Source organism: Gracilinanus agilis, chromosome 2 (assembly GCF_016433145.1).
Source record: "Gracilinanus agilis isolate LMUSP501 chromosome 2, AgileGrace, whole genome shotgun sequence".
Classification (NCBI taxonomy): Eukaryota; Metazoa; Chordata; class Mammalia; order Didelphimorphia; family Didelphidae; genus Gracilinanus; species Gracilinanus agilis.
This window is the reverse complement of record NC_058131.1, coordinates 62,265,966-62,289,112: the sequence shown is the minus strand read 5'-3', so window position 1 is coordinate 62,289,112 and position 23,147 is coordinate 62,265,966. Positions and strand designations below refer to the sequence as shown.

The 23,147-nt window shown below is 40.0% G+C and overlaps 1 protein-coding gene across 3 annotated transcripts in view; it reads left to right on the top strand.

Moving 5' to 3' along the window:
* CTCF (CCCTC-binding factor) overlaps window positions 1-11,832 on the top strand; it is a 53,323-nt gene extending 41,491 nt beyond the window's left edge. For 2 of the 3 annotated variants that reach the window (XM_044663217.1, XM_044663218.1), the window contains 6 exons: window positions 1,959-2,108; window positions 4,030-4,190; window positions 5,033-5,215; window positions 6,152-6,287; window positions 7,288-7,452; window positions 10,248-11,832. In XM_044663217.1, the coding sequence (XP_044519152.1) occupies window positions 1,959-2,108; window positions 4,030-4,190; window positions 5,033-5,215; window positions 6,152-6,287; window positions 7,288-7,452; window positions 10,248-10,432 (980 nt within the window). In that variant the 3' untranslated portion in view covers window positions 10,433-11,832. The remainder of the gene's footprint in view (window positions 1-1,958; window positions 2,109-4,029; window positions 4,191-5,032; window positions 5,216-6,151; window positions 6,288-7,287; window positions 7,453-10,247) is intronic. The other variant, XM_044663219.1, reaches the window with a different exon arrangement.
* The last annotated feature ends 11,315 nt before the right edge of the window (window positions 11,833-23,147 follow it).

Genomic DNA, 23,147 nt, shown 5'->3' with positions numbered 1-23,147 from the left:
CAGTTCCAGGACAGGAGAGCAATATGGGCTAGGCAAGTGGGGCTACGTGGTTTGTCCAGGGTCACATAGCCAGGAAATGTCTGAGGCCAGATTTGAACCCAAGACCTCCCATCTCTGGACCTGGCTATCTACTGAGCCATCTCCTTAGCAAAATTTTTGCTTATTTAGTTGTTTTTTTTTGTTGCTGTTGTTGTTGTTTTTTTGCAACTAACCATCATGAGCACTATAGCATCAGATAACCAAGTACTCCACAAAATCATTTCTTATTGCCTTCGAACTCATGATAATACCAACCTTGAGCAACTTCTTTATTTGCCCCTCCAAGAAGGACTTTAAACAGTAGTTTTCTCTGACTTTCGATTGCCTTTAGAGCAAGAAAGCTGAGATTGATGTATTTTAAGTTCCAGCACTTCATCTGCAATTTGGTCATTGGACAAGAATCTCACTTTTAATAATGGGCCAAATTAATGTTTATAGATGGCCTAGGCTTATAACCCTCAGACCATCTGGTAAACTAGAAACAACCCAGGAAATAAACTGAGAATAGCATCAAGGAAGGACTGAAGTTTAAAACCGTACCCCCAACTTCCCAGAAAACAGAACCTACTTATAATTAGGAAAAAATGTGCAAACAACAAAAAAAATCACCTAACTAAAGAATTTTTATGGAGACAAAGAACAAGGTACAGAAACAGAAGGGGACAGCAAACACAAAGGAAACACATCCAAAGTCCAAAAGAAAAATATGAATTGGACACAGAGTCTAGAAGAGCTCAAAAACAAAGAGAAGCAGAGGAAAAGTGGGGAAGAGAAATGAAAGTGATACAAGAAGAAATGGGTCAATTGAAAAAGGAGAGCCAAAAACTGACGGGAAAATCAGGCCTTAAAAATCAGAATTGACAATCTAGAAACTAATGATTTCATGAGAAGTTAAGAAACAATAAAACAGAATCAAAGGAATGAAAAAACTGAGGAAAACATGAAATATCTTATTGAAAAAAAAACTGACCTAGAAAATAGATCTAGGATAGACAATTTGAGAATTATTGGATTACCTGAAAGCCACGATTAAGAAAAAACCTTGGACATCATATTACAAGAAATTATCAAAGATAACAGCCCAGAGATCCTCAAATAAGAAGATAAAATTGAAATTGAAAGAATTCATAGATCGCCTCCAGAAAGAAATCCTCAAATGACAACCTCCAGGAATGTAATAGCTAAATTAAAGAGCCACCAAGCCAAGGAGAAAATACTTCATGCAGCCAGAAAGAAACCATTCAATATAGATGGCCTATATCTGATTTTTAACATTCTTTGACCCCTATCGTGCCAGTCTCCTCCTTTTACTACAGAAACAGATCCAGTCCACCTGGGATGGAGAATTATTTTGTTTTCTTTGATTTGCATATTGCCATGGCCAATTTACTGATCATGAAGAATATGATCCTTGGAAAGTAGTCTTTCACTGGCACTGTACTCAAAGCCTTTCCAATATGGAAAAGCCTGACCAACTTTTTGCTCCTCTTATATAACCTTTCAGTGAGTCATCATCTTGGGATTTTGTAGGGGGATAGTTGGACCCATTAGGTAGAATTTCTTGAGTGAAAAATGAAGTCTGTATATCCCTAGAATTGGATTTCTAATCAATTTATTAATTTATGGATAACCACTACACTGTCATCCTTCTCAAATTCCTTTTCTCCTCTAATAATTGTGCATACTCCAAAAGTCAGAATAGTAGCTAGAAAAAAATAAAAGAATATTGTCAACTGACAGGTGATCTCAGTTCAAATAGAAGCTACCGATTCTTGAGGAAACTAATGTAAAGATGGATGTAAAGCTTTCTCAATCATTCTGGGGTTTATAATGTCAGAAACTTTTGAATATACTCATCTTAATTTACAGTCAAAGTAACATAACAAACATCTTAAATTCTGTTTGTTTGTTTTTTTAAGGTGAAAAACCGTATGAATGTTATATCTGTCATGCTCGGTTTACCCAGAGTGGCACCATGAAAATGCACATCTTACAGAAGCACACAGAGAATGTGGCCAAATTTCACTGTCCACATTGTGATACTGTCATAGCCAGAAAAAGCGATTTGGGTAAGTGGTTTGGCTGCTTATCAATCAGAAGTCTGCATTAAGAAGCATGTGAAAACATGACAATTGGAATAACTATCAGTAGAATCAGGATGAGCCAACTGACCTATAACCAAGTTACAAACTAGCATTTGTGCATGTGCCTGGATTTTACTAAACATAGTTGCTTTGTTGCTATTTCTGTTGTTTCTCTAAGAAGAATAACAATCAGGCTAAAAAGTTTATCTCTGAATACAATTCACCACTAACTACCATTTAATGCACTTTAACATAGAATGCATCTACCCTCCACATAGGGTTGGGAGATGCAAAGGTTAGGGAAAACATGGGCTTCTTAAGTTTATAATCTAGTTAGGTATAACAAACATACATTTATGAAACACATTTAATGAGGGGTTCCTTGGAAAGATCCTAAAAAATGTTAAATGACGTTTGAGGGGGGAAATTCTCATACAGAATGATACCTCTGGCCAAGTTGTCATTTGAGTTAGGTTTTAAAGGAAGGGAAGGGATTCCAGACATAGGAGACAACATGGAAGTAGTGTGGACATTATGTTTGGGGAACAGAGAGAACTGACCCTTAGAGTATATGTATGGGAATAAAATTAGGCCAGAGAGCTAGGTTGGTGCTAGATCATAGAAAGCATTTGAGTGCCAGATTGTAGTTTAAACCTGACTCAAGAGGTAAGGGAGCTATCAAAGATTTGAATCTTTGATAACTCCCTTACCTTGAGTTCTTTTGTCATTCACCTTCTGTGAAGGAAAATGACATAACCAAAACCAGAAATGGGCATAGAAAAGGCGGGGGGAGGAGGGGGGCTATCTTTCATTAGACCATTTCCCGGTTAGGATTCAGATCCTAAAAGAATATAAAATATTTGTCACAACTGAAGTTAGCCCTTCTCGTAAGCTTTATCATAGCATATTATATCTAAATATACTTCACTGTCAAAAATTTTTACTAACCCTTTGGGAGGTGTGGTGATGCTCATGCTTAATGAATATCATTCACAAAGGAGCTTGTATAAAGTTAGTTTCTTTGCTACAATTTAGAGGTAAGTATGTTTTTAGAGAATTAACCCAAAACTCCTTAAATGCTATCCATGTAGTTTCTTCACATGTCCTTTAGTTGAGACAGTGGATAAACTTGTGTACTTTTAATATAATACAGGCCTTTTGTCAAATGTAGATCTCATAAAATAAAGGGTCATGCTGAAGACTAGAAAGTTGGAGATGAAATCTAAACTGATACCCTTCTGTTATGAAGAAAAGGCAATAGTATGATATGATTATATAGAACTGTAGAATCTTGATTTTGGAAAGGAACTTCAATAATCTTTAGAACTTTTAAGCTAGGAGTAATATTTAACATGCATTAACTCATTTGGTCCTTATAAGCCTGTAAGGTTATAGAGTACACATGTCATTTAGCCACATTTACAGATAAGAAATAGCCTTGCAGAGATTGAGGCAGACTGAGACTCTCAACCCAGAAGCTAATTAACTCAGAGCTAAGTTATCCTTGAACAAATTTTTGACAATATGTTAGGCACTGTAAAAAAAAAATATAGGCCTTGATCCCTACCTACCTTCAAATTCCTTATAGCCTGTGATAATTACTTGAAAGTACTCTGCCCAAAAAAAGAAAGTCCACCAATAAGACAAAGCACGAGAAGAGCTAGCCTAAAATTGTAGCTCTTTTACAGACCACTTTTATCTGAACCTAAGTTCACCCTAGAAGTAGAATATGATGCTTGCTTACAGAATTTTGATGAAGAAAGTGCTTGTGAATTTTAAAGCACAACATATCTGGGCTGTTATTCTATAAGTGTGAGTTCAAATAAGTGGGGTTTAAATATTCACTAGAACAGTGTTCATTTGCTTTTTGTTTTATGTATCAGTGTATATCCTGGCCTTCTTTCAGGTGTCCATTTGCGAAAGCAGCATTCCTACATCGAGCAAGGCAAGAAATGTCGTTACTGTGATGCTGTGTTTCACGAGCGGTATGCCCTCATTCAGCATCAAAAATCCCACAAAAATGAGAAGCGTTTCAAGTGTGACCAGTGTGACTATGCGTGCAGACAGGTACTCTTTGAGAGGTTCCCAGGAGGGTGAAAGGGCACTTACTGCCTCCTCCTGCTCTTGTGTACATAATGGTCCCATTTATATTACCTAGGAGATGGCAAGGTGTATTAAAATGTAGGGGTTTTTTACCACTTTAAAGGGCTGCTTCTATAAGCTTAATACAAGATTTATAAACTTAATTCTTCATCTCGAAGAAAGTTCATCCTTTTATGTATCTTGCATAAGAGTTTATATGCACAATTGATGTATTCAAACTGGTTTTTGAGATCTCAACCAAGATTGCATCGCTCCTTGAATAGCAACTCGTTCTTGATGGTTTTCTTTAGTCGCCACTTTCTTCTGTTGTGTGCCCTCTTTGTCTGTCAACTCTCTTCCCACTTGTGTCCCCAGTATTATATGGAAACAAGCACAGAATTAGAAAGAAGTTTAGGAATGAGAAGGACCTGGCTCTAAGGGTATAATGTTAAGAGAAGTAGAAAAAGAGATTGGAATTTAGGGGAAGAAAAATGGAAAATTAGAATATAGTGTGATAAGAGGAATTGAGTCTTCTCAGGGCTTTGTGTTTTTTGTGGGGTTTTTTTCATGACAACTGGCACAGTAAAGAACCTTTGTGTCCTTTGTGGGGGTGGGGCTTTTGAATGAATCCATTTTGGAAATTGAAGATTTTTTTTTTTTTTTTTTTGCTCATCTTAAAAACATCTCCCTTTATTCCCTCAACAAATGCTAAAAAAAATGCTCAGTAGCTGTTGAGACTTCAATTCGAGAAGTCTATCATATACTTGGACATAGTGGCAGACAGGGCTTTCTGAAGCTGTTCTGAGGCCATTTTCTTCCATTTTCAGGAGAGGCACATGATAATGCACAAACGAACCCATACTGGAGAGAAGCCCTATGCCTGTAGTCATTGCGACAAGACTTTCCGCCAGAAACAGCTTCTGGATATGCATTTCAAACGCTATCATGACCCCAACTTTGTCCCTGCCGCTTTTGTCTGTTCTAAGTGTGGTAAAACATTTACACGCCGGGTAAGTACTCAGTTTTCTAATACATTTTCCACAATGCTGAATTCTTCCCTATTTCATATTAGTAATCCCTACCTTTTCTTTTTCAGTTACATGTAGAAATGATTTTTGACACTTGCTTTTTAACGTTTTAGAATTCAGATTCTCTCCTCATGGTGGTGAAGTCTGATATATGTTATACCCGTATTTTTCTGTAATACATTTTCCATATTGCTCATGTCACAATAGAAGATACATATCATACATACAATAGAAATCTCATGAAAAAATATAGTGGAAGATGGCTTGTTTTGATCTGCACTCAAACTCCAACAACAGTTGGCTGTGGATAGACAATTTTTTATCATGAGGCCTTTGTAATTATCTTAGAGACTTGCTTTGCTGATAATGGTTTAGTCCTTCACAGTTGATCATTACATAATATTTCTGCTTATTTCATATAAGTTTTTCCAGGTTTTTCTGAACTCATCCTGTTCATCATTCCTTATGGCACAATTACAGTCCTATACCACAACTTATTCATCCATTCCCCAAGTTTAGCTGTTAACATTTGGATCATTGGGGTTTATTTAGGACTCACGTTAATCACTAATGCCTATATCCTTGATGCAAAGTATCTTAAAGTTCTTCTAAATAAAATAGCCCCAACCAATATTTTCTTAGCACTTTGATGTTTATACTCTGCTTTCCTTAAAACCAAATTGAGGGAGTTAGGGCAGTCCTCGTGCATCTAAGTTTTACAAATGAGAAAAGTAAGGCTAGCTTTACTTACTGCCGGTCAGACATAACAAGGAAGTTTTGGAGCTTCAACCAGGGTGACTTCTTGCCAATTGGTTACACTGTTCTGATTCTTTTAAATTAAGGGTGGAGAGGGGCAAAAAGCTTGCTGAGTTGCCTGTTACTTTAGTCAAATGCTTGATTTTTCTTGCTTTTGTTTAGAACACAATGGCAAGGCATGCTGATAATTGTACTGGGCTAGATGGCATAGATGGAGAAAATGGAGGTGAAACCAAGAAAGGCAAACGGGGGAGGAAAAGAAAAATGCGCTCTAAGAAAGAAGAGTCATCAGACAGTGGTAAGAGCTTTGTCTGCTCCTGTTTCAGCATAGATCAGATGCCTCTTTATCATGTTGAATATTTAATCCATCATGATGGTTGCTACTATCAGTTAAGTCCCTAGTAAGAATAGTAACTTTAGGGGCAGCTAGGTGACTCAGTAGATAGAGAGCCAGGCCTAGAGACAAGAGGTCCTGGGTTCTAATTTGGCCCCAGACACTTCCTAGCTATGTGACCCTGGGCAAGTCACTTAATTCCACCTGCCTAGCCCTTACTGTTCTTCTACCTTAGAACTGACACTTAGTATTGTTTCTAAGACAGAAGATGAGGATTTTAAAAGAAAAAAAAAAACAAAGAATAGTAACTACTCCAGTGCATTGTGTGAAATTTTCAAGTTTGGTGTATAAAAATTCACTGTACCAGGTAAATTATCTATATACTAAACAGGCTATTTGAGAACTATCTAAGTAGATCTATGACATTGCCCCGGGGCGGGGGGGTGTTTTTTTAAATAAATTGTATGGGGAGATTCAAATAATGTATATGTGAATTGTCTTATCCAAGGAAAAATGACCCTTTGATACCAGGAAAGTGGCTACCTTTGTCTTCTGTTATTAAATATATTAGTTCCTATAGGTGTTCAGAAAGCCAGCTTACCATCCTTGGTAACTCATGGCTTCATTATCAATAACATTTTGGACTAGACAGATAATCTCTAAATTCCCTATCAGCTCTCTGATTCTGTAAGATCAAATAAGTTTGAGAAAACCAATGGTACTTTCATTTTTTGCTTTTTTAAGTTTAGGCCCTCCCATCTGCCATCATAAAACTTTGATAATACAGAGTTAAAATGAGTTTGCTGGACTTAAGTACAAATGAGTCTGCCTTGGTAGTGTTAACAAAAACCCAACAAGAGTGTTATACATACCCCAAAGGACTTTTTCAGTAGTGGAAAGATAATTCATATAAATATTTTTCATTTTTCTCACTCTTCCAATCCCCTTTTACCATTCTTACAAGAAGAAAATGCTGAACCAGACCTGGATGACAATGAGGATGAGGAAGAAACTGCTGTTGAAATTGAAGCTGAACCAGAAGTACAGCCTGTGACTCCAGCCCCGCCACCAGCCAAAAAGCGAAGAGGGAGGCCACCGGGCAAGTCCAGCCAGCCCAAGCAAACCCAACGTGAGTTATTGCATCTGATTCAGAGCCCTGGCAGAAGGAACTGAGGGCTGCCAGCCCAGACACACAGACTGGCCTCTACCCCAGTGTAGCAGCAGTAGTTTGGGGATTTGTTTTGCTTTTTAAACCCATTACCATAAAAATGACGCCCCCTCTTCAAGACTGCTTTGAATCCCATCCTCCTGTCGAGTACATTTTGTGCTGTTAACTGAGAGACAATTAAGTTGAGACAAGTGAGATCACATTGCCACTCTTCATAGGGTCTTTTCTCTATCATGAGGATTTGAATAGTAAAATGTTGAAGGGATGGGCTGGAGGAGGTATTTTCTGGGTTTTACATATGGGATTCAAGCCAAAAGGATGTGTAGATTCCAAGTATATATATATATATTGATCAAAAACCATTTAGGTTAGCCAGATAAATTGTTAACAACCATTGATTTGAAGAATTTGAGAAAATTCTCTTTCTGTGTCTGTCTGTCTGTCTGTCTGTGTCTCTCTCTCCCTGTCTCTCTTTTCCTCCTTCCTTCCTTCCCTCCCTCCCTCTCCCCCCCTTTCCTCCATCCTCTCTCTTTAGCGCTCTCTCTCTCTCTCTCTCTCTCTCTCTCTCTCTCTCTCTCTCTCTCTCTCTCTCTCTCTCTCTCTCCTTTTTTTCTTCTGATATTTCTGAAATCAGACTTCATGTAAAATTGTACTCTAATGGTTTCAGAGGCAATACTTTGATTTTTGTAAGCCCTAGCTCTTTTTTACATTCGTAACAGTGTGCAGCAGATAAAATAATGTAAGACTTAGAGCAGGCATTACTCGACAGTTTTCATCACTAATTTCTCTAGCCTTCTTTTGATAGCTTGAAATCTCTTTTAAGCTACATGGATTAATTTTCATGGAAATACAGAGCTTAATTTGTACTTAAGGGCACTCTCTTTCCCTGTTCCCCATCATCATCTTCCACATAGGCATGTCCTCTCTACACTCCTATTCACTTACTGAATTGGAAGGCACCTGAAAGTATTTAGCCTATATTTGGACCTGTTATCATCTTAGAATATCTCTAAATTGTGATTATCTAACCTACACTTGAACATTTCGGTTCAAAGATTTGCTGCCTATCTAAGCAGCCTATTCCACTTTTAGATAAACCTCATCGTTAGGAAATTTTTTGTCTTGTGTGGTGGTGGCAAAGTAGGTAGTTAGTTGTATAGCTTAACTACTTCATCTCTCCTTATAAAGTATGAATAAAGGCCTGGATTTTAGGGGGTTAGTCTTAATTCGAAGAAGGACATAGCAGCTGCTTGGTATAACATAGAAGGCAAAGAGGTTTTTCAGTCCTGCCTCAGTAGGTGGAGTTTTCTTTGAAATGACTTCACCTCCATTGCCAACTATGAAACAGATTTGATTGCCAAAGCAGACTTAAGAATTTTAACATACAGGAAGTGTTTGTGGGTGGATATCAGCATTTTGCTTTCCCTGATTTCTCTCCCTCCACCCCTCAACTGCTTGCGCCCTCTCTCCTATGAACTTAAATATTTTGTTTTTGTTCCTTTGTCAAGGTAACTATGGCATAGTGAAAAAACAGCTGGCCTCAGAGCCCAGGACCCTTGGTTTCAGGTCCTTCCTTTAACATGGACAAGCTGTGTATGACTCTGGGCAAGTCACTTAATTTCTAGGACTCTGGGCAACTCTCTTAAGACTCTTAAGTTGCAGACAACCCACTTTGATAGAGTGACTTTCCTCATCTGAGAGTTTTCTGTGTCACTGAAACCCATAGGTCCAGTCCCTACCCTTTTCATCTGCTCTGTACTTGTGGGGACAGCTGGGTGGTTCAGTGGATTGAGAGCCAGGCCTAGAGACTGGAGGTCCTGGGTTTGAATCTGGCCTCAGACACTTTCTAGCTGGATGACCTTGGTAATCCCCATTACCTAGCCCTTACCACGCTTCTGCCTTAGAATTGACACTTAGTATCAATTCCAAGAAAGACGGCAAGGACTTTTTTTTTCTTTTTCTTTTTTAATAAAATAAATACTTGTGAATTGATTGGTATAGGCTGAGGCTTCGTTGCTACTTCTTGGAGTTTCATGGTTTCTTTCCAAAGATTACAATACTCACTAGTATATGAGTGTTGGAAAGAAAGGATAATAGGTTACCATATCATAGAACAAGGTCTACAGCCCTTTGCTTGCTGAATAATAGAATAATGTGGAGCCTTGTTTTTGGTCTTGGTTTTTAATTGGTACACTTTGTTTGCTTTCTCTACATCCACATTTATTTAGAATTGACATGGTTTTAATTTGTACAGAACTACTCTGGATATTGTAGTCTTGGATTAGCCAGGTGAACTTCTAAACCCTTTCCTTGGTCTCTTCTGCACCATGTTATTAATAAGGAACCCTGATTGGAAATAACCATGTAAAGGGCTAGAAATGAAAGAATTTCGGGAACTAGGGAAATTTCACTGGAAAAAAAGACTTGGGTGGAAGCCCAAGGCGTCTTATGTTGTTTGAAGGTCTCTAGTGTTCTGTTTGGCCTCACAAAAAAGAGTGGAAAATTGGTGAGGGTCAGGGGTAGACCTGTGGAAAATATTTTTGTAACAGACTCCTAAAGCATAAAAGGCTGCCTCCTGAAGTGGTGAGCACCCACTCCTGGAGTTCTTTATTCAAGGAAACTGAGGCAAGAAGTCAGTTGAAATCAGTAGTCTCTTCCCATTCTGTTGTTACATTTAACGAGAAAGAAACTTAGTGTTTTCATTAAGGGGTTTTAACATTCTTTTGCTTTTTTGTGTTTTTCCCCATTCTGTTTAGCTACAGCAATCATTCAGGTTGAAGACCAGAACACTGGTGCAATTGAAAACATTATAGTGGAAGTCAAAAAAGAGCCTGATGCAGAAACAGTAGAAGGTGAAGAAGAAGAACCTCAATCTGCTGTGGTAGAAGCTCCCAATGGAGATCTCACTCCAGAGATGATTCTTAGCATGATGGACCGGTGATGGAGGAAGGCTCTGCCCACTGAACTGGCCTGGGCTGTGTTTAAACGGCTCAATCTTATTTTTTCTTTTTCTTTTGTTTTCTTGGCTTTGGGAAATGCATCATTTTAGACCATTTTACCAAACATACTGGGAACTTAAACTTCAAAGATTATGGTAGAAATTGTGATTTAACTAGAACTTGCTGTTTGATGTTAGCGTTGCAGATCATGGAACGTTAGAATACACACTGAGTCCTTGAGGGGGTTGACGATGAAATTGAGATCAACATTGCAGTGATGGTCCAAGGACCGTGTTTACATGTAAGCAGTTTTGATAGATGGAAATGGAGACATTGAAGCCCTTCACTGAAGCCCTTATGGTAAACCACTCCGGAATTGCCACCAAGGTTTCCCAAAGTTCTACGCTCCCTTCCTAGAAGAGTTTTTAATTGTAAATGCAGACTTGGGAGGGTCCTAGACTTTTAAACCATTTTTATTTTTGCTTTTTCCTGACTCCCTATGGCTTGGAGTTAGCTGCACACCAGTAATATGGCATGCTATGATTGATTTCTGTCCTGAACACTTTGCTACTTTCTTAGCAAAGCATCTGTTAATGGTCAAGCTTGTAAATACCTGGTTTTTTTTTTTGGTTTTTTTTTTTTTTTTACATTTTAATCTTTTCCATTAATTAAGAGGTTGGAAAGAAGTGCAGTTTAAGAAGCCCAGCATTTTAATTAACTTACAAATTAAGTTACAACAGACTCAATAGTATGTAAATGTTGGAAAAAAAAAAGTAATGGATCACAATCACGTAGAAGAAAGGTACCCAGACTATTGCTTGCTGAATAATGGAAGTCCACGTGGAAAATGTTTTATTCCAAGCACATGGAACTGGCATTTGAACCTTGTATAATTAACTTTGTTATGATTTCACATCTACGTTTTCTTTGCTCCGTTTTATAGCTGTATTTTTGTGTTTTACAAATCCTCTGTTAAGGCAAAAACAGTGGTTTTAAGTGGGTCATGATAGCCCTTGGAAAACCTGGGCCAGGAAATTTCGCTAGGTCAGTAATTTAAATTTTGGATCTTAAAAAGAAACAATAATGTGAAACAAACACAACTTTCAAACAAATGATGCTTGTATATGGACTGTCATGTTAAAAATGTAAGCTTTTTATAGAGTCTTGCTGATTTCAAACAAATTTTTCTTCTATGTATCGCTTTTAAGAAAGGCTATGAGTTTAGCTATCAGACTCTAGGTTGATGCATTTTTGTACTTCGCTGTACTGTGTGATATTTTTCATTATTTTAGAAAGCCAACATGAGAACTGTAATAAAATATGTAATGGGGGTTTGAAAGCTGGGAAGGTGAATTATACTGCTGTACAGCTAATAAATAATAATGGATTAACATGTGCTCTAGACAGCTAGTTTCGTTTGAGCTGTGTAAGAACTCAGTTCCTGGCTTGATAGGATTTTGTCATCCCCAGACTTATTTCAAGCTGTTCTCCAGCTGCCACAGGCAGAGCTGCCAGGCTTTTGTTTTCTTCTCTGCCCTCAGATGGCATGCCGTGTTCCTGGGAAGTCAGGGCCTGCTCCAGCATATGGAAAAGAGCCCACAAAACAACTTGGATTTTGAGGGGGTCTGCTACATGCTGAATTCCTATGAAGTTTGCTGGGCGAGAAGAGTGCTCGTGTTAATGAATTATCTCCAGGTCTGAAATGCTGAATCCCAGGAAGCATTTCTGTCCGTGTTGCCATTGAAATTCTTGTTCTCTCTTTGTTTCCAACACCTACTCTTTCAGAGTATCCACAAAACTTAGGATGAAAGAGCCCCTTAGTTGAGGATCCAAACCCAGATTACAGAAATCTTGAGAATCCAGCATGAATTGGGAATATAGGAGATTCCAGGAAGCAGAGTTGGTCAAAGCACAGTCTGGCATCAATGAGAAAGTATAGTGGGCTAATCAGAAAATCCCTTGTTACAAGCGAAAAATCTCAAAGGATAGGTCCCATCAATGAGCATTTTGTATCAGCTGACTTGTCAAAGCTCTCTCCCTTGGGAGCTTCAGCCTCTTTCTGTAGGAGAACCTTTGGTGGTTTATGTCTTTGGCTTTATCATTCTTCCAAATCAGAACACTACCTAATACAGCTGAGAGAAGTCCTCTTTCCTTGTATCTACTTTTCAAACTTTGGCTGATAGCATTAATAACTCATCCAGAATCTTTGAAAGTCATTGCCGAACCTCACAGAGCAAGCAAGCACCTCCCTTCTCATTAGCTATAGATCTCACGTATCCTATAAACAGTTCTCTCTGATTCATCTGGCAATGAGGTGCTGTGAACTTGGATGTGGGTATACTCTGAGCACACTCTAGTCAGGGAATGTCTATTGTTCTTTAATACATCGGGCATTTGAGGAGGGAAATGAGGACTTTGGGTACCACTTCCAGTTCCTTTCCTTGGATCTCTTCTCACTCGGCTGCATTTTCCGTATTGTGTGGTGTTTAACATTTCCCAAGCGCCCACAGTGTACCCTGATCTGTACAGAATGTGGAGAAAGACAGTCTCTGCTTTTGAAAAGCTTACGTCACTTCTCCCTCCCACTGAGTCTTTATTTTTCCCTGGCTGTACTTGTCATTTTTAGAAGTTTGATCCATGTTTCAAACTCCTAACTCTTTCAGTATTCTTGATCTCGTGATTCAAATGAATATCTTTCAGTCCCTAAATGTGGTTCCTCAGCCTTGTTACAAGAATAGAGCCAGGTTGCCTGCATTGCTTAGCCTTATTCCTCCCTTGCCTATTGGTTTTCATATCACACCAAGAGTCCTGCTATGGGACCTAACTTGAAAAGCCACAGCCTAGACTAGAAGAATTGAGTAGGGGTTTGTCAAGTTTGGTTTTGGTCCAAATTCATCCTCTTTTTCCCAGCACCCAAGCTTCACCACTTAAAATTCTGCTCATTGTTGTGATCGGCCCCATTCGTGCTTTTATCAGCCTTTCTGTGCTGTTCCTTGTGGACATGATAAATTCCTCAAATGTTTTCAGATCTTTTTTTTTTCTGCATAACAGACTAACGTCATGTAAGTCATTTATTATCTCTCAACAGTGCTTTCCCCTTCAAATCTTTCTTAATGGGACTTTCTTAGTTTAAGCACAGAGGCACTTAATGTGAGGCTCTCTTACCTTCTAGTTTCATAATTGAGATGATTTCTTAATGATTTGGGGTATTTTATTGATAATAATGGGCTAAGTCCTACCAGAAACTGGTTTCTGTTCTCACAAGAGCACTTCAGTCTTAAATCTGATATCCCATCCACCTTATTTTACAGATTATCCCCATTTTGTAGGAGCCATTGGAGGCTTGAATTAAATAGACCACAAAGGTGGGCCTCGAACTTAGCTCCTAACTTCAGGTTCAGAATTCTTCATATGATGCTTCAGTTCTCGTATACAAAATAAACATTTGGAGGACTAGCGCCCCTTCTTTCTTGGTCTTTACTAGGAAAAAAATTGCTAGCATTTCCTTTCCTTGTTGAACTTGAGTCTATTGCTCAGAGGGTCTTCCTGCCAGATATCTGTCCCATAAGCTGAGTTTCTTGTGTTTTGTAAGACAACAGTCTGTAAAATACTTTTGGTTGTACTTAGAGTCAACCTGTTCCTTCCCAAGTGATCCACAAGGTTGACTTTCGTTTTGTAGCTAGGCATGTTATTTCTTTCCAGCATCTCCTGAACTCACAGGCAGATCACCACTTTTACCAAAATAAAACTGTCAGAACCCTTCTGCTTCAATAGCTTGGTCTTCTCCAGTCTCTCCCCTCTTCACCTGACATGGTATTTCTGTACAACCATGGAATTCCTCTTTTTTAGTTTCTACATAGAAACATGTTTCCATGATGAATGCTCCAATACCAGCGGATTGAGAGTGATAGTGTGCCTTAGTTTAGAGGCTCTGCCATTGGAGGTAACGGGTAGCTCATCTTTATATGCAATCTTTGAACCCTGCCTTTCTTCCTCCCCAGGGCCATTGGTAATATCTGTTTTGGGAGTGAATGAATGCCTTACTAGAGCTGCCACTATCTAGAGGCTCACCTCCCTTCTGACTCACCATCCTTTCTTGAGGAGGATGTAGATGCCAGCGTGAGCTCTGACCTGTTTGAAAAATCATGCAGTAGATACAAAAGATTAGCTCCTCTTCATCATTCCTTACTCTTTCACTTACCTTTTGCTATTTTATCAGAGGACAGTAGAGAATGGATCACTGAGCCCTAATTCCTTCCATTAACAAATATCTTAAATTTATTCATTTTATTTTCAGCAAATAAGGTTCCTTCACATTTTTTGACTGCTTTGACTAAACCTTTGGGGGGTGGGGGAGGATAAGAAATATGGAAGAAGAAAAACTTGTTAATCCTTTCTTCTACAGCATCTCTGATAGATGGTCAACCAGGCTAAGTCTGAATATCTACAGCCACTGTTGGACAGCTCCAGTTGTTAGAAAGTTATTTCATATGTTGAACTAAGAACTATTCCTCTTTGTGTAACTTCATTCATTCATTCTCTCCTGCCCTCCAGAACCTAAGACACAAGTTCATTCTTGTATAGCCTGGAATCTAGTATGTCCCTAAAAACTTGGGACCAGACTCCCCCTGATCTCATGCACTCTCTAGAATGGTGAGATTATACTAGATTTTAGATCACCTTATTTTACCAAGGAAGAAGTTAAGGCACAATGCAGTCATAACTTTGGCCATTATGGGCTTAAAACCCAGGACTCATTTCTGTCTGTCCCTACAATGTGCTTTTCATTGCTGCCTATGACGTTGATTAGGCAAACATGATTTATTTTCAGATGAAGCATCAGAAATCAGCTTTCTCTTAAAAGGAAAGTTTTCCTCAAGAGATATCAGTTTCTAAGCATTATCTGTCCTGTAGAAGTAGCTCTTCTTTAACTCTGGTAGGCATCTTCACCTAATTACCAAACTTCTTAAATGGACAACAAAATTTTCCTCCTCTGCTCAAGTATTTTCTTTGCCTCATCCCCCCTCACCTTCCTCCCTCTCTTAAATCTTTTTGTAAACTTGAAACTGCTGTATTCAAAAATATAATAAAATGCTTCCTCTCACTTTTTAGGTATCCTGAGATATCATTTTACAGATAAGAAAAACTGAGGCTTAGTAGTCTTTACTTACCTCTCTGATCATGCAACTAACAATCCATTTTGGAATCTATGGTTACATGTCTGCCTTCCCCCACATTGGAGATGTCTCAATTTTTGCTCCTGAATTGTTGCCTTAGATCTTCTAATCCATTCCTCTACTTGATTAATTAGCAGTACTCTGATAGTTAGTGACCAGGCTGAACCTAGAACTGTCTTCTGATTTCTAGCCCAATGGCACCTCTAGTCATCTGCTCTTGTTCACTATCTCCCATTTTTCTCCCTTCCAAACCTCAAAATCTTAAAATTTTTGTTACCCCCTTGCTCCAAAAAAAAAAAAAATGCCTTTTGTCACTAGGATAAAAATAATTGTGGCCCTCTGATCTGTACTCTGCCCATTTACTTGTTCAAGTCAGCTGACCCTTTTCACCTCAATATTCGTGCATTTGGGCCTGATGCCTCAGCCTCAATTGTCTGGTCTTCTCTGTGTCCAGTTTTAGGATGTACTTAAGGGTCTTGGTTAAGTCTTCCTTGGATACTTCTTCCTATCGTGATCATTTTGCCACTTGGCAAGCCAGCTTTCCATCCCTATAAAGGGCATAAATGTAGCTTTGTAGTAATGGTGGAAAGAGTACCAGATTTGTCATCCAAAAATAGGTTCAAAACTCTGTTTTCCCACTTGTTATCTGGGAGCTGGCCTGTGACACCCTGCTTACTTCCCAGGGAAACTTAAATCTCCATGTGTAAAATTGTCAGGCCAGATGGGCACCTTCCAACTGGGAATCCTATGATGACAGCACCCAGGACGTTTGGAGGTGCTCTTGCCCAGAAACGTTACCCCACTGGGTTCCCCAAGTTGCCTGCAATGTTAAAATCAGTTAAGATATTGCCAGTTAAAAAGGAGAAATTCTGAAGGGTGCCATTAAAGCACTGCCATTCATCAGCTTTTGTGACCAAATGCTTCATTACAGAGCAGAGAAGGCCCCAGAGGTCTGAGGCACAATAATGATGAGTGTTGAGTGAAAGATGGGTGCCGAAGGCTCCGGGTCCCTGAGTAGCCAGAGGGGATTAGAAGGGAGAAATGAGTGCCAGAGAAAATCATCTTCTTTCCTTGACCTGTACCTGGCCCTGAGAGTCTCAGATCGCTCTATCTTAACATCCGCCCGTGCTTCTTCTGTACTCTTCTTGTTGAAAAAGCGTCTTTTGTCTCGTGGAGCCCAGAAGGATTGGTTACCTAATCTTGCCCCTAAGTGATCCGTTATTCAGAGCCCATCAGGGGGCCAAGTTCTACACCAAGTGCTTCTGGCCTTGCCGGGGAATGGGTGCACTTAGCCATAGTGGGCAAAGAGAGGAACTAAAAATCTGTCTGCCAGACTCTTCCCCTCCATGGACTTGCAGGTCATTTTGAAGTCCAGGGCTGAGCCTATCAGTCACTGCCAAATTCCTGAGACTTGCATGACATGTTAAATATGAACTTACGTAAAATCCTTCACCATCTGACCTCTACGTAGACTCCCCGCCTAATGACACGTGTGCACGGTGGTCCTTTTCCCCCAGCCTAAAGCACGCCTCACTTCTGTGTCTTAGAATTCCTAGTCGCCTGCGTCTAGCTTGTTCCCTATTAGGAACCCTTTCCCGATTATCCCCAGTTTAGTGCCTTTCCACCCAAAAGTATCTGGTACGTATTTTCTACATACCTTTATGGGTACTTACTGTTTTTCTCCAATGGAACAGAGATTCTTTGTGGGCAGGGGCTTAAGTCTTTGTTGACCCAGTGGCTAACACCGGACTTTTCAGTAGTAGAAACTCATACTTATTGACTAACAAGAAGATAAGAAACTTTTGAGAGGGTGAGTGAAATAACAGCCAAGATCCAGGCACTGCACCATGCAGTCACTTCAACTGGAGGAGGGACAGTGGATTTAGTGATTCTCCCAAGGGGCATCCCAGATTCCTCACTCTTACCCCCCCTAGCCAGGCTGCAGCCATGGCCTGTCATCTCGCCTTTACATCGTCTCTCGCATCTTCCTTTTTCCTTTGATCCGGCCACCACACTGGTGCAGGTCCTCCACCACAGAATACCTGGATCCGTGTAATACCCAATTCGGTGGGGCTCTGCCCCAGGCTCTCCCCAACCCTATCCATCCCTATTCAACCACTAAAGGGTTTTCCTAAGATATACAAAATGTTCTATTTGGTGTTCCAAACTCTTCCTAATCCAGCGCCCCTTCCCCCACCCCTTTCCAGTTGTCTTAGTCTTAAACCTTAGAACCTTCTGGGTCACGTACCCCAAACCGGTGATGCGGACCTCCTGGCTATTCTACAAACCAGACTCTCCATCTCACCTCCAGGCATTTTCTCTGGCTGTTTCCCATTCCTGAAATGCTCTCCATCCTTGATTCTACCTACTGCCTTCTCTAGCTTCCTTTAAATCCCAACTATAAAATATCATCTTCTACAGGAAGCTTTTTCCCAACCCTCTTAATTCTAGTGCCTTCCCTTTGCTAATTTCCTATTTATCTTGTATATAGCTTATTTGTATACATTTGTTTGCATATTGTCCTCCCCCTTAGATTGTGAGCTCCTGGAGGGCAGGGACTGTCTTTTGCCTCTTTTTTGTATTCCCCAATGCTTAGCACAGTGCCTGGCATTTAGTAGGTGCTTAATAAATGTTTATTGATTATTTGGAAGAGATTGCAAATGAATTGGACGGTGAAGGAAGGAAAGATCTTCAACTGATGGAGATGGGAGAAAGACCATTCCACATACGGGTGAGCAAAAAGCACCTGTTCAGGAATTCAAACCTATCAACATTTAAGTGCTTAACAAAACAGAAATGCTCATGAAAAATGATCCTCCTGCCTTCAAGGCGCATCCTCGAGAAGCGACGTGTGTATGTGTTAGTGTGTCTGCAGAGCGCTTTACAAAATACATCCATCCTCTCTTGAAGTCTCATAAAACGGAGGTAGTCTCACAACACAGTGATATGTGAATTTAAATAGGACAAAATAAATTGATTACCTTCTATAATAAACCTTACAAATTTTAAATCTTTTTTTTTTAATATGCAATATTCTCTTTAGCTCCAGTCACTGGTTTTACACTATTTGGCACTGAATTCATCAGATTTTGAAGCATACTCTGATTCTTCATAGGAAACCACTTTAACCATGTTTGGATACTGTATACTTTTGACAAATGGTCTTTTTTTTTCCCCCCACAAATCTAGCCTTGATCGTAGCCCAGAGGTTTTTTGGTTTGTTTTGTTTTTTAACCCCATACCTTTCATCTTAGAATCAATACTGTGTATTGGTTCCAAGGCAGAAAATCAGTAAGGGCTAGGCAATGGGGGCTAAGTGACTTGCCCAGGGTCATACAGCTGGGAAGTGTCCGAGACCAGATTTGAGCCCAGGACCTCCTGACTCTAGACCTGGCTCTCAATCCACTGAGCTACCCAGCTGCCCCTTAATAGAGTTTAAATCAGCTGGATTCACAAGTCACTGAAGCATATTTATTTCCATATCTTGGAAATTTTTTTAATATTTGGTGATGGGAAACATGGTACATGGCCATGTTGCAGTATCCCATCTTCATTTGGGAATTTCTGTAATTCCATAATAATTCATGCATCTTGGTTTAGCAATATATCAGATTTTATCATTCCCTCAATGGAGATAAGACTTCTAGGCCTATTGGAAGTTTAAAAAAAAAATTGGGAAGGGGCAGATATTTTACAGCCTTATTTCTCTGGATTCTTTCAAGTCTTAAACATAATTCCCACCTTCCACACACCTCCCTTTACCATGCATTCATCAATAATTGCCAAATATGATTTTTGCAAAATCTCTCTTCACATTCAATTCACCAGTTTGGGGATATACATACTCATATATGTATATATTGTGAAAATATACATATATTTGTACTTATATCTTATTTGTACATTTTGCATGTCATCTCACAACTAGATTGTGAGCTCCTTGAGGGCAGGGACTATTTTTTTGCCTTTATAAAGCTAGTGCTTAGCACACTGCCTGTCACATAATAGGCCTTTAATAAATTGCTTGTTGATTCATAGGTGCCCCTGGACTAATTCTATTAGTTTTGGTAGAGCCTTGAATGAAAAAAAAAAAGTTTAAAATTACCTTTTACCAATCTTCAGTACTCCAGTCTTTGTATTGTCTTACCCATGACAAGTTTTGGAGGTTTTTTGCCTCATAGGTGAACTGTTTGGTTTTTTTGTTTGTTTGTTTCTTTTTTTTAATGAATGGGTCTTCTCACTTTTCAATCAACTTGAGTCTATATTGCACTGCAAAAGAATCAGTAACAACCCCACCAACTGCCAGATCCCTGGGAAGGTCTTTGCTTGTTTCCTAAGGGTTACTTTGGACTTATTTTGAAGCAATAGCTTGTCAGTTCTTGGCATCTTTTTTTTTTCTTCATCTTTGACCATACTTTTCTTTTGTACTTTGATCCAGTTGCTCCAATCACATGGACTTGCACAATTCTTGAAACTCTTGACTTTGTTCCAGCTAGTTAATGAAGATGTCAGAAAAGGTCCTATTGATCCCTGCTGAATGCCGATGACTAGGTCAGACTTAGAAGCCTATCATTCTTCACCTTTTTATAAACCATCTACCTATGTGAAAATCTTCCTAGATAGATCAAGTTAATTTTGGTTATAAAATTTCATAATTTTAAGAGAAAAAATTTTTTAGAAACTTGACTTTGCAAATATCTCTAATAGCCATTGAAGTATGCTCCTTAAAAGCTGTGATTTTTGTGTGCTTCTTTGGAGTAATGTCCATTTTTTAAAACTACAGAATTAAAAATACAACAAAAGAGAACAATGAAGGCTGTGTAATGTTAACCCAGCACTCAGCTGACATACATCTAAGGAAAAGTGGGAAAACCAGATGTGTCAAGATCAGATCTTATCCTAAGTAATCTGCAAATCATTGTCTGGCACTCCTCATTTTACACGTTGGGAAAATTGGCAAAATGACTTGCCTAATTTCCAACAATTAAAAAGCCAAATCTTTCCGATTCCAAGGCCACTCTCTACTACAACATTCTGCAATCTCTTTAAGGTGATGGAAAAGGAAGATGTTCTTATACAGTACATGCACAGACTCGAGGCTGACTAGGAGAGACTCCAGCCTCTGGGTGCTGTAGAAAATTTTGAGGGAAAAGAGAATGCCGAAGATCAGGCAATGTTTCACAAAGGTAGCTGCACCTGAACTGAGGAGAGAAGAATTTTAGGAGGCAAAGATGAATCATTTTCCAAATATGAGAAACTGACCCGTATGCATACTTCATGGAGGCATGAGAAAGTAAGTCAAGTAGAATGTTAAGAATAGAAATAATTATTTTATTAAATGTTTACTATATGGTGCTACAAAGACCTGCCTTCAAATCCAGCCTTAGACACTAGCTGTGTGACCCTGGGTACGTCACTGAAATTCTTTCTCAAGTTTCCTCAACTGTAAAATAGAATACCGTCTACCCTGCAGGGTTATCGTGAGGATTAAATGGGATAATATTTGTAAGAAGTACCTACCTAGCTCGATACCTGGCAGATAGTAAGTGCTCTAAAAATGCTTATTTCCTTTCCTTCCCCAAAGCACTAGAGATATATAGACAAAAATGAGGGTCCTTTAAGGATCTTATAATGTGTAACATGAAGCAAGAAAAGTTGAGGGTGAGGAGTGGGAGGGGAATTGATTAGAACGAGATCCCAGAGGAATCCCAAAGCCTCTAGTTTATTTGGTAAGTAATGGAGAGCATCCAAGAACCAGAGCCCAAAGGAACTTCAATTCCAGACTAAGGAGTTGTTGGTGTTTCATCCTAGACAATAGGCAGTCCCTGAGACTGGACATTAATGTAGGCAGATCGTGCCTTGAGGAGGGAAGGGTGGAAGATACCTGGAAATTCTAATGTAACAAACATTCGGTGTTTTTTTTTTTTTTTAAGGAAAATTATTTTGGGCAACAACATAAAAGATAAATTGAAGCATTTTATGGAATGCTGTTTTAAAAAAAAGAGTCAGAAGCTAACTCAATAGTACCACTGAGAATTGGTAAACTGAAATGAATGGATTAAAAAAAAAAAAACTACTGGGAAAGGAGCGGTCTGAGAAGGTAAATTGGAGCCAGATCTCACAGAGCCTTGACTGCCAGGATCATGAGCTTCTAATTTATTTGGTAAGCGATGGAGAACCACCAAGAATCTTCCTTAGCCATCCGTGGGATGGACAGTCAGGAGGAGGAAAAAAAAAAAAAGACTGGCAACCAGAAGACCAATTAGCCTAACACGGGGGAAATGAGATACTGTCCTGAACTAGAGTGGAGTTCGGGGAAATGGAGGGGAGACACCCCCCAAGATGGAAAATGGTGTCCCTCCTGGCCTCGAGGCGAGCACACAGGAGAGGAAGACCCCACGCAGGGCAGCCAGCAGGGAGTGTGGCAAAGGCCAGCTTAGACCCTCCCCATCCCTCAGCCCAGGCCATGGGCACACAGGCGGCCCCTGGGCTCTGGGAGGAGCTCGGTCCATCCTCCTTATCCTCTCCCTCCCCCTATGGAGAGGGGGAGAGAAGAAGGATGCAACCAACCAGACAGACTCTGTGGAGGCTAGAACCAGCTTGATCGACGGGTGGGCAGCACCCTCTGCTGTTCTCAATGAAAATTGCAGCTCTGGGGAGCAAAGGGGTGCTGAGGCCGACCAGGAATGCCTCGGGAAGCCCTCGCCTCTCCGGAGGAGTCCTGCAGCTCCCAGGAAAGGGACGGTTCTAACGTGGACGGCTCACCCGGAGTTCTGACCCTGGGCTCGGGGCACGGGCTGTTCCCTGTCCCAGATTCAGAGCAGAAAAGTATCTCTAGATAGCCTAATCCGGGGGTGCCTCACCTTATGGGGGGCCACGAACCCCCCAGTAGCCTGCTGATACCAGGGTCCCTTCTCAGAATAATATTTTTAAATGCACAAAATAAAATGTCCAGGAAGCAGATTTTGACATTTGAAACAAATATCGAAATAAAATAGTTATCCAAATATATATTAAGAGGAGCTCATAAGGGGCAGCAAGGTGGCTCCACGAATAGAGAGCCAGGCTTGGAGACTGAAGGTCCTGGGTTCAAATGTGGCCTCAGACACTTCCTAGCAGTATGACCGTAGGCAAGTCACTTAACCCCCATTGCCTAGCCTTTTCTGCTCTTCTGCTTTAGAACCTATACTTGGTATTGAGTCTAAGACAGAAAGAAAGGGCTTAAAAAAAAGAAGGAAAGAAAGTGTTGCAGCCCCCAGGTTAAGAGCCCTTATTAGTCTAAGCCACTCATTTTAGAGAAAAAGGAAATGAGGTCCAGAACAGCTAGGAAATTCCCTATTAGCACAGGGAGGACTCGAACCAGGTTCTTTTGACCCTTGATTTTGTTTTTTCCTCTGTAACAGGTGGCCTAGGGTAGGGCTGAATGGGGGGAGGGGGGCCCAGGCTCCCCCGGGGTGTCAAAGCGGAGGGCAGAGAGCAGGAAGCAGCTCTCACCTTGTGCGGAAGGAGGAACAGGTGGCGAGGTCTCGGGGGAAGCCAA